At 38.1% G+C, this 17,386-nt stretch overlaps 3 protein-coding genes across 3 annotated transcripts in view; 1 reads left to right on the forward strand and 2 right to left on the reverse strand.

The window, feature by feature from the left end:
* CHRM5 (cholinergic receptor muscarinic 5) overlaps positions 1–5,191 on the reverse strand; it is a 99,663-nt gene extending 94,472 nt beyond the window's left edge. Inside the window, exon 1 of the mRNA XM_042477746.1 lies at positions 5,112–5,191. The gene's annotated coding sequence lies outside the window, so the exon portion shown is untranslated. The remainder of the gene's footprint in view (positions 1–5,111) is intronic.
* Positions 1–17,386, forward strand: part of AVEN (apoptosis and caspase activation inhibitor) — a 166,175-nt gene that overhangs the window by 73,390 nt on the left and 75,399 nt on the right. The window lies entirely within an intron of this gene.
* The window catches only part of LOC121919691, a 29,610-nt gene continuing 20,934 nt past the window's right edge, over positions 8,711–17,386 (reverse strand). The window contains exons 4-5 of the mRNA XM_042446529.1: positions 9,709–9,829; positions 8,711–9,154 (exon numbers count right to left, since the gene is read on the reverse strand). Coding sequence (XP_042302463.1) covers positions 8,711–9,154; positions 9,709–9,829 — 565 coding nt within the window. The remainder of the gene's footprint in view (positions 9,155–9,708; positions 9,830–17,386) is intronic.

A 17,386-nucleotide genomic window follows, 5' to 3' on the forward strand; every position in this document is an offset into this window, starting at 1 on the left:
AAAAAAGTTCCCTTAATTTCATAGCTGTATATTGATTGTTCACTAAAAACTCATATTTATTTATTTATTATGCAAATACTTCAACTTTTATTGAACTATGATTATATAGTATATAGATCCATTCTGTTAAAGAGACTGAGTTGTTATTTTCAATATGTAATTGTTTCTGTTTCAAGATGTCTCAGAGTAGTTAAAGTTGCAATTTTAAAGGAGCTATTATTTCCTTTCCTTTTTCTTAAAAATGTTTATAACTGTTTCTTAAAAATACAAATGCCACTGGCTTGTGATAGGAAGCACATAGTTTTCTCGCCTAGGCAGCCCAGGTTACAGCACTGCTTCTGGCAGATTTTTTTTAATTTGCCAGGGACCATTGCCCTATTTGTTCTTATTGATTACAACTATTTGTTTATTTCCTGGAAACTTTCTATGGACTGACATTAGCCCATAGACTGCCACTTTGAGTAGCACTGGGTTCGAGGCCTCTACCATTTAGTATGGCCACACCCCTGTAACTATAAAACAACTTAAAATACAGGTGTACCACAAAAGGAGTGGAATTGCTCCTTGTTACGTGTAAAGTAGTTATACTGCAGGTACTGGAAAAAGAATTATAACTAAGAAGTGATTGGAGCTAGTTAATTCCCAGCAGTACTCTGGTGATATAATAGAACAGAGACTACAGAATTTAGGCCTTTCCTTTGCACCCATTGGGTGAGACTCAGAGAGCTTTACTACAGTTTCCATTGGAAAGGCAAATGATATGCCACTGTGGCACTCAAAGTATCTTTGGGACCTGTATTTTTGTCTTCCTGATCAAAGGGAAATTATTTGTACTTCAGAAAAGAAGTTATGTGGAATTAAGAATTAAGCTGTGTTTTAGATGTTCAAGATGTATTGAAAGTTAAGGATTTAGCTTTAAATCTATTGTCAGTTAGACTTCAGCATGTGTATAACCTGATAGATTAGCATTAGCAAAAATATGAATTCTGTCAATTACCCTGTAAAATTGCTAATATTTATCCTTGCTAGGTTCATCATGTCCACCACCTCCAATAAGGGAACTTAACTTCTCTACTCTATGTATTGTTGCATTTGGGAAAAAGTTATTTAGCTGTTGTTTTTTGGTGGGTTTTTCGGGCTATGTGGCCATGTTCTAGAATTTTTTTTCTTCCTGACGTTTCACCAGCATCTGTGGCTGACATCTTCATTTAGCTGTTGTATACACCAAAGCACTGGTTAGAGAAATGCCATGACTTTCCTTGCAGTGAACTACTGAGCTAGAAATAATTGAAGGAAAAAACACAACAACCCAACCATATCCTTTTCTTAAGGCAAAACATAAAGGGGTCAGTCTGTCATTCCTCTGACAGTTGCAACAGAACTTTTATCCCCTCTGCTCTTCAGGACTTCTACTTTCCCAAAACTGCATAGTGCCCACTAGCACTCAGAACTAGTTTTCGGAGTGCATGAGAGCTGCAGTAGTGGTGAAAGGGATTATCCCTCCTGGTTCAGCTGGGTACCATTGCTTTGCTAAAGGAGTGCCACCGTTCAACGTTATCCACAACTTCTTACTCTGTTAAAAAGATGTTTCCACCTTATTATGAGGCAGAGGGGGAAGCTTTACCTTTGGAGTGAGACATTTGATTTCATTTTCACGTTTGATTTGTGGTTATCTTGTGCCTAAATGCAAACCCAGCATGGAACAACTTTTCTACCTGTATCAGGAGGCCTTACTTTATCTCACTTTTGAGGAAAATAGTTTTCTTGTCAGGTCACAATGTCTTGTTATTTCATCTTGATAAACCATCCCCTCCCCAAGCAGAGACTTTTGCACCAACAAGAAGCTATGGACGCCTGCAGCCTTACATAGCAAAGATGATGAGTAGTCTACACAGGATTACATTCTACTGTGGCTAGTTTATACTCTATAAAATGCTCCTGTTTTAATTGTATTGAACCCAGTTTTGATCTCTAAAATATCACCTTTACCTTCCTGGTTTCAGTATTTTAGTATCCTTCTCCCCCTTTAGAGCAATTCTATTTCTTAAATGCATGTACCTCCTTCTCTTGCCCCAGTTCTTTTCATTGTTTAAATATGCTAGGAATATCAGCATGAAGCTTTACAGACATTAACAAAGATGACTTGCAGTTTTGAATATAATAATAGGGAAATTTATTTGTAACTGTGGGTAGTGGCAAACCACATGCCTTCTTTTGGGTAGCAGTCAATATTCAAATACCTTGGATTACGAACACTTTAGAGAGACTACTGTTGAATGGTTTTAACAACCAAATCGTTCAAAAAGGATTCAAGAAGAAACGAGAGATAGAATGGAGAATAATCTTTTAACATTTGATTTGTAATTAGGTAGAAGTATATAAATTGACACACTGAAAAGTGAGAATCAAATAGAAGGTCTTCCTAATTTTATCACTTGCTGAACCAATGATCTTGAACTAAGGACCAGTTACAAATTCTTTGTTCTATTATAGCTTTCTTTTTGGGCTAGCTTTTCTCAAGAAATCTACAAAGCCACTGTACCATAGCTAAAATGCCTTTCAGTAAAACTTTAACAATATTTTTATTTCAGACGGTATAGCAGACCATGTTAAATCACCATCAGTTGTTCTTATGAAACAGTATTACATTGAAATTTAGCTGTTTTGAGTAGCTTGGTATGTATTTGCCTTGATAATAACATTATTTTAAGGACTTGTCTACACTTCCACTTTGGCAGATATCAGTGCCAAACTTAACAAGTGGCCTAAACTGACTGTGCTCAAAAGTGATTTTCGGGATTAACATAGATATAAAAATTCAGTATTTTTTACTCAAATTGTTTTTAAATTGTTTTCAGTAATCGTAGACAGATTTCTCCCCTAAAGTTGCACTTGATTGCGTGTTTCTTGGTTGATATTTTGTCCTTTTTTCTCTCTGTTTCCATTGTTGATGGCACCTGCCATGAAAGGTTTTAGGTGTATCAGGTCTTTGCTATGTTCACTGAACTGTAACAAAGCTCTTGGTGATGAAGGTGAAGTTTTATTTTTGTAGGTTTTGATTTTATAATAGCAACTGTATATCCTAATGTAATTTTAAGAGGTAATGGTGTTTTTTTAAGTGTTATGTTTTCAATATGTTTTATATTGAAAGGTTTTTACTTATTCTATATTTTGTGAATGCAGATGTTTATAGGACAGACATGTGTAGGATTTTTGAAGTGAGTAACTTTTGAGTAGATTTTCCACCTTATTTTAATCCATGTATAGATATTGGCATTTTCATAATGTGAAATTGATGAGTCCACTTTTAAAATATAACTTGCATATCTGATATGTCTACCTGTGTGTGGTTGGGTTTTTCCTTTCACCTTTGTCAGGTGAAAATAGTCTTTGGGAAGATAGTCTGCTCATAAGTATACAGTGGTAAATAGATGCAGGATGTTGTATTTCAAGTATCCTCAAAATAGCAAATTGCTGCTCATAATTGAGAAGCAGTAAAAAGCTTTACCACTCTTACTTTTTTGTTGAAAGCGTAAAGGGGTAAATTGTAGTCTTATATGCACATGAGTTACATTTCTGCTGCTACCAAAAGCCTTGCGTAATGGAGAACATTATTTGTAGTTGCAGAGAACCCTAAAATAAACAGCAATTGAAAGCAGGCAAGCAAAAAACATTGTGCCCCTGTAACTCTTGCATATATGTCATATTTGGAAGAGACATATAGACAAAACCTCCCTTGCACATTTAGCTGAATGAGAGTGAAGAAGTGGGCAAAAAACATCAAAGCCAGACTTCTTTCTTTATTTTGGGAGCAGAATGTGGCAGAAAAGATTTCATATTTGTAGAGAAAGTATTAATCAAAATATAAAGAGTAATTAACCTCTAAAGGTTCTAAATGAGCCTACGTTCCAGCAGGATCCCCACCATCTGAAAGTAGAAGAGAAGGGCTTTTCTCCCCACTTGGGCATTTCTTCTGAGGTTGGCTGTGAAGTTTGCTTTATAGCTACTAAAAACTGTTTAACTCTTTGACAGTTGTGTGTTTGTACTTGGTGGAGAAGCAGAAGGTATGTTTATACTTGACAGGGAGGTAAAAGTCAAACTATTGAGAAATGTGATGAAGGAAGAGATTGAAAGAAATTAGAGTATTAAGAAGGGTAAGTGAGAGGAGAAAGAAGTTGACAATATAATACATGAAAATAAATATTGGTTTCTTGGAAAGGGAGACAATATTTCTATTGTTTCATAATTTATATTAAACAGTGATCATATGACTTCCATAATGTTTTTTGGTAGGGGTGTAAGCACTTCTGTCTGCCAAATGCCTTAACCAAGAACGTTAGTAAGCTGCCAGCCTTTGAACCAACAGATGTTGCTGTTTTGTTAAAGCTCCTCAATACACTCTATATTTGAGGTAATATACAACATTTTTGTTATCTGTTACACCATAACCAGGTTAACAGTGCTGTTTGACTCTCTATGTCTTCATTTATTGCTTATTTTGATTAAAATATATATTTTCAGATCTCATGTGTAACAGGATTGCACTCTTATTCTTAGCTGGTATTTAAACTGTATGTTAAGCTTTCATTGTTTAATCCTGTGCGCTAACATCAGTTACTATAGTTTCACAGCTAACTATAATTGACACTTTCGGCTGATTTTCTTAGTGTATTTTAAGCATGGCTTTTACCTTAATAAAAGACATATAAAATGTTACATTATTATTGTATCAAAATTTTTGCAGTAATAGCTCTCATTAAATATAGAGGAACAATAAATACTACTTTGTAAATAGTAACTGTGGTATGACTTTATATCTGTGGATATTATTTTTGCATTTGCTAGCTTTAAACAAATAGCACTTTCAGTCTTGGCAAGCAATTCTAGACAAATCTAGTGAAAAGAATTTAATAAGGTAATTTGAAAAAACACACATCATAAAAATCAATTATTTGTACAGTGTAGGAAATGCAACAAGAACATTTACCTTAAAGGTTTGAAATTCAGACTTGATGTGGATGAGGATACCGGTGAAATTCACTTACCATCACAGAATCAGAGCAATATTCATCTTAGAAAAGAAATAATATTTTCTTTAAAATAAAACTTACCTATCAGGTGAAGACCATTTTTGAATTCTCTGTCTCCACATACTCCTCAGGTAAGTAGTGTTCTGCATTAAAAATGTATTCTGTACACTAGCTTTGCAGTTTCTTTTATCTGTACTATGTCTGTCTCATTTGCTGGTGCTGTTTCATTTTGTTGCTGCTTGCTTCCAGTTTACTCCCAGTTATTCCAGATCCTTGAGGTGCCTCTCTAGATGGTACATTAGATTATTCTTCTTTTAAGAGGCTACAAAAAAGCAATGGACTTTGCATCTTCTGAAACAATAGAGAAAGATGTACCAATTCTTAACTCAGATGTTCATTAGTTATGAAATATTAATTGAAAGCTTTCGTCTTCAGTAAACCCCATTTGCTTTTTTCACATGAATTCCAATAGTGAAAACTTCTTTCTGTTATCCATTTTGATGAGATGGTATGTTTCGTTGCAAGGCAGGGTCATTGGGCTGCAGATTCTGGCTTAACTTTTTACCTGCACAGCCTGTTTTTGGTAGTGGATGTGGAACAGCCTGCTCTTCTGTGCTGTCAAGCACAGATGTGAAATGCTGCTTGCGAACAGGGGAGAAACTCCCAAAGGATGTAGTGTGTTGTGTCATATCTCAAGACAGTGAGTACTCATTGCATCAGTGAGTTGTTTATATGAGCTATTCAAATCAGGCACTGGACTGATAGGATGACGTTTTCCATACATAATCCACTAATTATTTCTTCTGATGAACAACAATGCCTATTGGCAGGAAGAAAAATCAAATGATTCTACAAGGTTTGCTATGTCCTTTCCGTCTGAATGGGTTGTCACTCCAGAAAACCTGCTATTAGTGAAATTGACAAACAGATTTTTATGCAGCAAATGTTTGGGGGAAATGCTTTCCAAGTTAGCTGGGGGGGGGTGTAGGTAGCTGATAACTGAGCATATCTAAAAATAGTAGTAATGGAAAATTATTTAAAGGTGTGTTTTTTAAGTTGATAAAATAGTTTATTTCAGAATATTTATTTCAAATCTCATTTTCTGCATTGAAAAATATTCTTGACTATGTCTATGTGGAAGTAAATTCCACTGATTTTTTAAAAAATAGTTTATGCTTATGTGTACATTATAAATAGAAATTATTTTCAATCTCATTTCCACTCTTGATTTAAATATGATTTCTGGTTTATGGATAACTGTGGATTTAATGTTTAATTGAAATGTTTTCGCTTGAATGCTATGTGAATAATGCCAACCTTTTTTTATAGTTGCTATACATTTTTAATGCAGGCAGAAGGCACATAGGATTAACTTACTTCAAAAATAGGTTTGAACACCTATACTACTAGATTGTTCACATCATTAAACTATTCTATTCAAATATTTAAATTTTAAGAACTAATTTACAATTTGAATTTTAAGAACTAATTTTTCTTCATTGTTTCTCTTAAACACTAGGAATGGGGAAAATTGACCTGAATCCTAACTAGTGATCTAATAGCAATGTTACTTGAGTGGAATTTCTTGCTCAGGGCACTACTGCAGGCAGGAGAGAAAGGAGGCATTTTTTATTCATTCCTCTCCCCACAAGTCCCGACCTCAAAACTTATTACACCCCCACAATTTCTCTCCAGTGGATTTAAAGACTCTCTGAAACAGTAGGGTGATGGCAAGAGACTTATGCATGGGAAGGGGAGTAGGTGAATCCTCAAACTTCCAGCAGAAATCTCAGTTGGATCAGCGTCCTTGCTACAGGTGGAAGGGGCTTGCCCTTTTGCTGAGATTTAGTCAGCATCCAAACCATGGGTAGAAAATCAATGATTAAAAAGATGAGAAAAGTGGCATAAATTAATCACTGACAGAGAAGTGACCATAATACTAGCATTTGTAACTAAGAGGCTATAAAAACTGTGCCCTTTCCTGGCCGGATTGGGGCAACCTCATGCCATGGCTCCGATCCGGATCCATTTGGAGTGGCACGTAGCATCATGACACCCTGGGGGCAGAGTCACGGCATCCAGCATCAGGACACTGCACCCTGTGCCAATCTGTACAGAGTCTCAAACATCAAAATCTTGTCATGTCACCTACTTGTATTCACTATTAAGTTATCCTTCCAAGTCTGGTTCATCTTATAGTTAATGATGGCTATTGACCTAACCTTGCCCTACATATATTTCCCCCCACTTAATTTATTTCAAATACCATAACCCAAAATATAAGATACCTGGAACCAGTATAGTCAGTATAGTTTGTGTACATGGCTCATGTACAGTTGAGAAGATAAGAAAGTCACATGGTTTTGATGAATACAGAATATAGCTGTTCTAATTTTGGAGGTAGTGATTCTCGAATTAGGATGTAAAGAATATTCACAAATAGTCTTGGCCTTGAAAAGAATGAGGGCCTTGACATGTTGAAAAAATTGTTAATGTTGCCAAAAAAGTTCCACCTGACCAAGACTGAGAAGATCACTGCTTTTTTTTTATTTTTATGCAGAAACACTGTCATGTACAAAATGCAGTATTTTTGCACAAATTTTGTGTTTTTGTTCAATACGTTGCAAAAATCCTCAATCTTATTTTGTACAAATATTCCAAACTGCATAAAAGGTCTTGGTAGAATCATCACAAAAATGTCTTGTCATATGAAAACAAAAGAAAAAGAGAAGAAACTTTTGTAATCTTTTCCAGTGGTGAGAAGACATTTCAGGGTTTTGTTTTGTTTTTTTAGCCGTGTTAGTCTCTGGAATCAGTATTAGAGAGATCTTTAAGACTCACTGGAAGAAAGTCATTGGCAGCAGGAGCTTTCCTAGATGCTTTTAGGTCCAGTGATAATATGTAGAGAGATCTTGTACACCTTTGAGACTGATTGAAAGAAAGAAGTTGGCAGCATGAGCTTTCCTAGAAGTTGGTGGGAGCTTGGAAAGGGCCTTCAAGTAGTTAGGGCTTCTCCAGGCCTGTGGGTCATCCATAGGCTCCTCTTTCCTCCAGTCCCCCCGATCTGCTGGTTTTTGTTCCCTCTTTCTCTACAGATGAGGCTGAGGAGGATTTCCTGGCTCTGCTGCAGCTCCTCCTCTCACACACGCACACAAGCATGGCTTCTCTGACCACCCTGACCGAATTCTACACCAGCCTCTCTCAAGTTGTGGTCCTGCGCTATCACTGGATAAACCCTTTTGTCCAGTCTCTCAAGGAGCGCCTGGTCTCCTTCCCCAAGTAAGAGCCTTCAGGAGCTCAGGTGCTCTGTTCCTTTGGGGCTGAGAGAGTATGACTTGCAAGATTTGGACCCAAGTCTCCAGTGTCCTAGTCCCAAGGCACTGCATGCAGGCTCTGTTTTAAAAAGCCATAATAACTTGTAATTGTCCTCTGTGGTTTCAGTAATACAGAGCCCTTGCTTTGTTTGTTTGGAAACTTCTTATAGCTGCAATGTGGGGTGAACAAGCTGCCTTCACCATTCATCTAACATCATCAGGAGGAGCTACCAAGACCAGTGCGTCTGGTCCCAACAGTACAGATACCAATTTTTATTAAATTAAGTTACTAAATTAAAAATAAAAGAACCCACACTTTCATCCAGCTTCACTGTGTGACTCGGAGGGCTTCCTGATGTGGCGGTATCATTTCTTGCCCTTGTTTTTGACTGGGATATCAATCTTTAAATCAGGAGGCAGCTCGTCTTCAGAATAGAGTTTGTCAGAAAAATAAATCTTGCGAATACAACAGTTTGCATGGATCTGAACCCGGAGAGTCTCAACATAGTTCGTTTTGTATATCTGTTGTGTGAAATCGGATAAGTTGAATTGAATTCTGCTCCAACCATCATCCAGACACAAGCGCATGGTGCAAAAGAATGGAGTGACTCGTGTGGTAGACTGGTAGGTACTGGCGTGAAACTGGCGCCGGACATTGTTACTATCTAGTACCTGGACTTCAAATGTAAATTGCTTCTTGATGTTCTTCACTAGGAGGACTAGAATTGACAGTGTAATTCCCAATGTTATCTTCGGATCATTTGGACACACAATGTACGTAATACTAACATTGATTCCTTGGAAGCTTGACTACCCTACATTCTCCTACAAATGGACCTTGAGCTTGTTTGGAGGTTCTAGCAGGGGAGCACAGCTATCGTATACCCTTGACCGAAGAACGGTACACTCCTTCTATCTGGGATGGTTGTCCTCTTCCACCGAGCGTGCAGCTTCGGGAGGGATGCACATGGAGCGGTCAGGGAGGAAGGGGACACTAAGAGGACTAGAATTGGCAGTGTAATTCCCAATGCTATCTTCGGATCATTTGGACACACAATGTACATAGTACTAACATTGATTCCTTGGAAGCTTGACTACCCTACGTTCTCCTACAAATGGGCCTTGAGCATGTTTGGAGGTTCTAGCAGTGGAGTGCAGCTATCCTATACCCTTGACCGAAGAACGGTACACTCCTTCTATCTGGGATGGTCATGCTCTTCCACCGAGCGTGCAGCTTCGGGAGGAACGCACATGGAGCGGTGAGGGAGGAAGGGGACAGCCAGATCAGCCATCCAGATCAGCCGAATCAACCCTGGCGATCAATGGGGTGACAAATGTCGCAGCCAGATCGCCCTCACATCCACATTGGTTCCTTCAACATCTAGTACTAAAGATTTAATATCATTATCGGTGATTCTCGTCATGTAGCCATTCTGAACTGCTTCGATGAAGGGAAACGACTTCTCTGGCTCGAAGAAGTATGTCCTGTTGGAGCGTTGACAGGAACAAGACATTTCAGGTTTTGAGGTTTTTTGTCCTCACATGAGAATGAAATCAGATGATTATCAAATTACATCAACTGATCATGATTTCCTATACAAGAAAAGATACCCATAATTGGCTGTTTATAAATCCCTGGATGTTTCCCTGTCTTTTCAGAAAGACAGGTTTGTCCTAGACTGTGTTGCCATAAAATTTAAAATGATCACTCAGGCTTCCCAAAACCTTTCTCCATTGTAACTACTTTATGGGATTATTTTCAATTGCATGATCTCTCCTATGTCAATATATTTCAGTGGCCGACAGGTTCCAAATTATAGATTTCCCCAGGAAGGAAATAAAAAATAAATACAGAATCATAGCACCATAAAGTTGGAAGAGACCATAAGGACCGCCATGCAAGAACACACAATCAAAGTACTCCTGACAGATGGCCATCCAGTCTCTTTCAAAAAACCCCAAAAAGGATAGTCTACCACTTTCTGAGGCAGCATGTTCCATTATCAAACAGCTCTTACCATCAGGAAGTTCTTCTAATGTTTAGGGGGAATTTCTTTTCTGTAGCTTGAATCCATTGCTCCATATCTTTGTCACTGGAGCAGCAGAAAACAAGCTTGCGTCATCCTGAATAGGCATCCCTTCAAATATTTAAGCATGGCTATCATGTCACTCCTTAAGCTTCTCTTATCCAGGTTAAACATACCAGCTCCCTAGGTTGCTCCTCATAGGGAATGGTTTCCAGATCTCTCACCATTGTTGCCCCCCTCTTCTTTTCAGTGACTGCTACCCCTGCCCCATTTCTTACCTATAAGTTCAACATTGCATAGATTTTCTTCTTCAGCAGCCTGGATTTGGATCTGCCTTTCCTGGAGAATGGTTGTCCACCAGAACACTATCGCTCTAAAATTTTAATGGACTAAGATCTAGCTGTGATAGGATCTTCTGCAAACAGAGAGATAATCAAAGCAGCAAGAGTGTGACCCCATCTAACTAACACAGACTGGATCCCTATTCCTTGATCTGCCTTCCTACTGACCAGGAGCACCTTTGTCTTGTCTGGATTAAGTTTCAACTTGTTTTGTCCTCATCCGGTCCATTACTGAAGACAGACACTGGCTTAGGACCAGGAGAGCCTCCTTGGAAGATAGCAAATGATGAGAAATTCTGAGAGTTGTAGTCCAGCAATATCTGTAGAGTTGCATGATTCCTACCTTAGTTACAAGGCTTGGTAGAAGGTGGGAGCAACAGATCACGAGGAGTCATATTGTTTCAGCATGCCTGTCAAGTCCTTTAAAGCAGAGTCTAAAAGCTATATATCTCAGAGTCCTTGTCACTTAGAATACTGTATTTACATATCAACAAGCTGTAGCTCTGGGCTTGTTTGTGCCCTGAAGCCTCCTGAGCCCCACTAATTCTTCCCCAAAATTTGGGACGTAAAAACTGTTTAAAAGCCACATGTGAGTGGTGGGTATGTTCCAACAGCCCCCTCCCCCCCAATAAAGAAATTGGACCCAGATACCCAAGACCAGAAGCCAGAAGACACTTCATTTTCAGCCATTCATTGGCTGACTTTTGAGGGTGAGGTGCAGCCCTCTGGGGAAGTGCAGCGTGACAATTGATCCCTGCACCCGTCACAGTTGATGTTCCCTGATGCAGGCACTGAGAGGTGACAGAAATCTGGGAGAACCATAGCATGCATGGTCTGTATGATGTTGTGGCCAGGCAGATTTTGGGGCATCAAAATGAAGAGTCCTGAAGAGACTGGAAGGGATAATAGGTTTACAACTTCAGAATGGACTCAGAAACATGTGAAGTAATGCATATTAACATATAGTGGAGAAGACCATACTGAATAAAGCCCAGGCAAGTTCTGACGACACTATCTGAGATTCTTGTTGTAATGCCAGTTCTTTAACAAATTTTAATAATAGGATTATGTTGTCGGCAGAATTACAACTGTGCATATTCTTTGTCTTTTTCTCTATCTGACTGTTCTTGTTGCCATAACAACTTTATGGTACCATGGAATTCTTGCTCATAGTTAAGGTTCTTTCAGCACTGCTGTTATTACATATAATTTTTAGGAATTGGTTATTTATGCCGATATCAAGGTGTAACATTCCTTCTCATAGTAAACTGAATGGCTCTTTGCCAACTGGTACAACAAAGAAATGGATTCATCTAGAGATAATGCCAGAGTGTCTGAATAACTGTGGGACATCTTAAGTATGCAAAAAGGGGAAATGTTTTTTTAAAGAAAAAAAGTGGGAATCCCTCCGTATGAATGGCGACTGTTTGGCTGAAAAGAAGCAAGCAGCCACTTTCCTATGTAAAGTCAAAGGCTTTCATGGCCAGCATCCATGAAAACCACTTTCTTGTTTTCCACTAGCCCAGAGTCTGGTAGAGAGATGGCAGTATACTTTCCCAATCCTCACACTTTTTGTGTGCTAGTTCTGCTAGTGCTTGTGCAGCGTCTAGTACACAGGTGGGAATCATGCAACCCTTCAGATGTCGTTTAAGCACACCTCCCAGTGTTCTTTATCATTGGCTATGTTGGCTAGAGTTGCTGGGAGTTGCAACCCAGTTACATCTGGAATATTGCATGATTCTCACCCACCCTGCCATAAAGGGATATTACTTTTATTTTTTCCCTATCATACAGTTGATAAAACACACTGTTTAAAAGATTTTTGAGGAAAACCATCACAGTAATTAATGTAATTGTATTAATTTGTCAGATTTATATAGAGATCCGTCTTATCACTACCTTGGACGCCTTTAAGAAGGCAGTCAAGACAGAGCTCTTCCGGCGGGCCTACCCTCCTGAGCTTGATTAGGACTTTCCCCTCGGAGAAGACTCTTTGTAAACAACCACTGATGTATTTATTGGAACTGGATGTATTTATTGGTACTGTTGGATTTTATGATTGTATTGTATGTTTTTATCAGGTTGTAACCCCGCCTCAATCCGTCGGGAGGGGCGGGCAAAATAAATTAAATTATTCATGATGATGATGATGATGATGATGATGATGATGATATGCTTCATTTTCTCCAAGGAGGACTGATTGTGGTACAGGGTGGCTATCCCCATTCATTTTCACAACAAGCCTTTTTGCTAGGTTAGTTTGCAAAGTATTAACTGTTCCAAGGTTACATAGTGTGACTAGGTAGTTAGAAATCATTTTGTGTTTCTTCCAGCAGTCTGTGCTATACCACTCACTCTCATTCTTTTCCCCTCATTCTCTTTCGAATAGCATTCTGAGGAGTAACAGTGTTAGTTATGTTTTGATACTACAGAGCTACCTTCTGGTATTTTAAAATCAATACGTGAATGATGGCATAATAGTACCTTTCAGATACCAGTTGTATCTGATGAGGACTAAGGGTCCCCAGTCTGTAAAACATTACACCATAGTAGTTTATTCATTTTTAAGGCAGCATAAATTTTTGTCATTTTAAAATAAGAATAAAATGTTTGTTCCCCCCCCCCCCCCCGAGTCCCTAATGTGAAAGGGCCAGCATTATCAAGGTAAATGGCAAAACAGTTGCTTTGGTAATACATTGCAAAGTGAGTTCGATTTTCCTGCTTATAAACACTGTGTCAGTCTTTAAAAAGTAAGTCGGCTCAGGTGTCATTTTGACTTGTGCGAAAAATCTGTTGTGTCAGGCACTGTTTAAAACTAAACATTTAACACATTCTTAACTGTTTTAAACCAGGTCAGATTATTTGTGTATGCACCCCACTTTTGTCTAACACTGGCTTTCTTATTTCTCACACAGATTTTTTTTGTTTTTTGTTTTAAATATCCTTTTTAAAAAACAGGATGGAATGAATCTGAAACATTCTACATGTGAAGCACTTGCAGTCTCTTAGACACTGTGCTATTTTCTCTTTGCTAAGTGGTGGGTCTCGAGAAAATCTCTAGAATTCATATTCATTATGACTGCTTGATACTGTCATATTCTTATAAGTTTAGTTATAATTTCTGTGGAGTCTTCCGTCAAATGAAGAGTGAATGACATAAAGTTTCATGTTTGTGTGGTGTGTGTGTGTGTGTGTGTGTGTAGTATGCTTAGGAAATTAGCATAATGTAGAAAATTTATCTTTAAAGATTTTCATACCAAAAATCTTGGTAATATTGTAGTGCTCTATCACATTACTGAATTTAATCTATATTGCCTTTCAAGAACAAATACATTTTTATCTCTTTTTTTCAGAACTGATCCGTAGCATTTAGGTTCTCATTGTGAGTTTATATGGAAATGACTGTGAGAGATTCAAAACAGCATAATCTTACAAGTTTTAAAAGCCATATATTTTATTGGAAATGGACCATCAAATCACAGATCCAAAATACTTGATCTGAATTTCCATAGTGAACAAAGGGAAAGTAATTTTAATCTTCTCTTGCTCTCAAGGAATGAATTAGAGTTTTAATTAGTGGAAGAATCATATTCATATTTAATATAATTCTTGCCTTTAGAAAGAGGAGATAGAATAGAGTGATACAGAACAATAATCTTTAAAGGTATTTATCCTTCATTTCAAAATGAACTGTGTTCCTCAAGTGTTTTACAAAGCCCTCCTGGAGAGTACTACAAATTATATTGTTGCAACTTTTCTAATGTCCCTAACCTTCTATTGCTACTTGACTTTCATATGGAGTATTCAGTTCTTTACTGCTGCTAATAGGGAGTAGACCCTCTTATATGTGTTATAAAAGAATATGGAATACATTTTCATGTGATGCAAGGATCCCAGATTTCTCATGTAACAGCATAGGATTCCATCTTTTATGGATGAGCAAAGTCAAAGACCAGATACACACAGAACAAGAGTTTTAATGATAAAAATAAAACTGTCAGCTTCATTCAGAAGGTAAAATGTCAGATAAATAAAAAGTACACTTTCAGGTACAACTTAATATCCTAGTTCAAAGTATACAAATCCTTGGTTAAATATTAAAACTTGTATTTTTGTATTTGAATTTTTAAAGAGACAAATATGCACCTGACAGGTTAAGTCTTTTAACAGTAAATTCTTAAAAAATTATACAGATCACCATTACATTTCCTAACACTAAAGGTCAAAAGCTGAGAAATAATTTTCTTAGAAATCCTAATTAATCTTATCAGCCTGAATTAATTTGTGGAATCCCCCCCCCCAAAGTCTCAGTTTCCCAGCAGATACTTCCAAAATCTTTGCACCAAGAACATGCCCCTATCCAGGCTTTTGAGAAACATAAGTGTGGAAGGCAGATGAAGATGCATGGTTTTGTTTTACCTTTCCATGCTGACATTTCTGTGTTGATGGGAATGGTTTATAGTAGTGTTTCTTAAGCTATCTGATGTGGTTGACCAGCAGACTTCTTTTGTCAACATGCTAGGGATCAGTGCCATGTTTGTGACCATTGGGTACAGTTGTTGCTTTCTTTCCTGGAAAATTTTCCAGACACCAGCAGCCAGTGGCTCATGGAGTAGCACAAGTCCAAGGACCATCACTTTGAGTAGCAATGGTCTAGAGAAAAACATCTGCAATCTTCAGTGTTTCTTCAAGTACTTCTCTCATATTTCTCCTTTTGCTTTGGCATTATTGCACTGACTACCTGAATTTAGAGAGTTAGCATGGCATTGTGGTTTGAGCATTGGACTGTGGCTCTGGAGACCAGGCTTTGAATCTCTGCTCAACCATGGAAATCCACTGGATGACCTTGATGCAAGTCACACTCTCTCAGCTTTAAAGAAAGGCAAAGGTAAACCTTCGAACAAATCTTGCCGCAAACAACACATAGGCACATAGCAACAAGTGCCTGAATTTACTCTTAAAGATATTTATTCATTTCAAATATTTTTAGGCTGCCTTTGTGGACAAAGTCCTAACTATGGTAATATGAAGAGAAGGCAAACAGATATAAACCTCTATCCACAGTCCATGTTGTACTGTGGGATGAGTAGGAATATAGTACCAAAGTATAAAATGTTTCATTTCAATCTGAAATTTGAATATGTACCCACTCTTTTCTTGGCTCCTTGTTCTGTAACTTACAACAGCTTTAGTGCTCTATATGCAACTCTGGTTTGGAGTTCTTTTACTAATCCTGCTAGACTTTGGATTCAGGCTCACATGATTGGCTGTTGTGTCTGCTGCAGTTTCTTAGGACTCAACTCCTAAACACATATACGAGATCTGATTAGCAGATGTATGTATTATTCTGTAGCCTTGACTATGAGAGTTAGTAATTATGGGGCCTGTTTGACTGCTTAACAACAGGTCTTATGAGAATAGGTAGCTTCTTTCCACAATGTTCTTCCAGATTATCATCAAAATGTGGCTACTCTGTTTGAAATAGAGGAACTGGCTGCTTAACAAATCAGTACTGTGGTGCTCCACAGATTATGCTTCTAAGGAAAATGTCTCTGGCATGGCAGCTCAAGGTAACAACAGCTGTTATAAGATTCCATGCCTGGCAGATGTCCACCAGTATAAAAAATGATGCTAGGTCTCAAATTAAGTATTTCTGTTTCAGCAGTCTAGTACTTCTTAACAGCGAGTTAGACAAGGTCTTAGATAATTTCTGCAAGGCCTGTATTACAGAAAAGAAAAGGAGCACCAAACAGTACACAGTTCACAGTTGTTCTCATCCTAGAGCTTTGGACTCACATGATGTTGCTGCCCTCCAATTTACTTAGGGACTCCTCCTACTCAAGACTGTGTTTACCCACCAGGACCTCTGCATAAGCCATTCAAAAGAAGCACCTTCTCAAAAGAGGCTTCTCTCTCTCAAAGAAGAAACAATTGAAGCAATGGCAGTATAACTTCTTGTTGTTGTTGTTGTTGTTAACTTCCCTTGAGTCAGTCTCAAACCATGGCCACCCTGTGGATGAGACATCTTCAAGACTCCCTGTCCTCCACTGTTCTGCATAGTTTCTGCAAACTCATACCTGTGACCTCCTTAATAGAGTCTATCCATCTAGCATACAGCCTTCCCTTCTTTCTTCTTCCCTCTACCTTTCCTAACATTATTGTTTTTTCCAATGAGTTGTGCCTTCTCATGATGTCTCCCAACTGATGATATCAAGGTGTATGTTAATCAGATGCTCTGCATGGACAATTCTTTAGACATCAAGGTCCAGCAACATCTCACTCCAATTGGAAGATCTGGTTTTGCAGCTAATCCAATTGCAAGTAACCACTTCTACAGCATTACTGATGTTTCTATATCTCATGCAAGTCATTAGGAAGTCTTGGTCAGCACTGTCATCCATCCCATCCACTTCCAGCAAATTAGAAACTCTCTAGAAAGTAAATGATTCAGCCATTTCTCCTATGGAGCAGTAATTCCATCATTGTCAGTGCTGTCCAATTGAGAGCTTCATGCCATTTGCATTCTACTCTTGTGGACAAGGAGTGCAAGAAGCTTGATGCCATGGAGAAGAAATGCTACTCTTTAGCTGCTCTCATCTCCAAGATCTCTAACTACTTGGCCTGCAAGGGGGCCTACAGGCAACTCCTTTGGGAGAAACTGATTTCGTTCCTAA

The sequence above is a fragment of the Sceloporus undulatus genome, chromosome 1, assembly GCF_019175285.1.
Source record: "Sceloporus undulatus isolate JIND9_A2432 ecotype Alabama chromosome 1, SceUnd_v1.1, whole genome shotgun sequence".
Lineage (NCBI taxonomy): Eukaryota > Metazoa > Chordata > Lepidosauria > Squamata > Phrynosomatidae > Sceloporus > Sceloporus undulatus.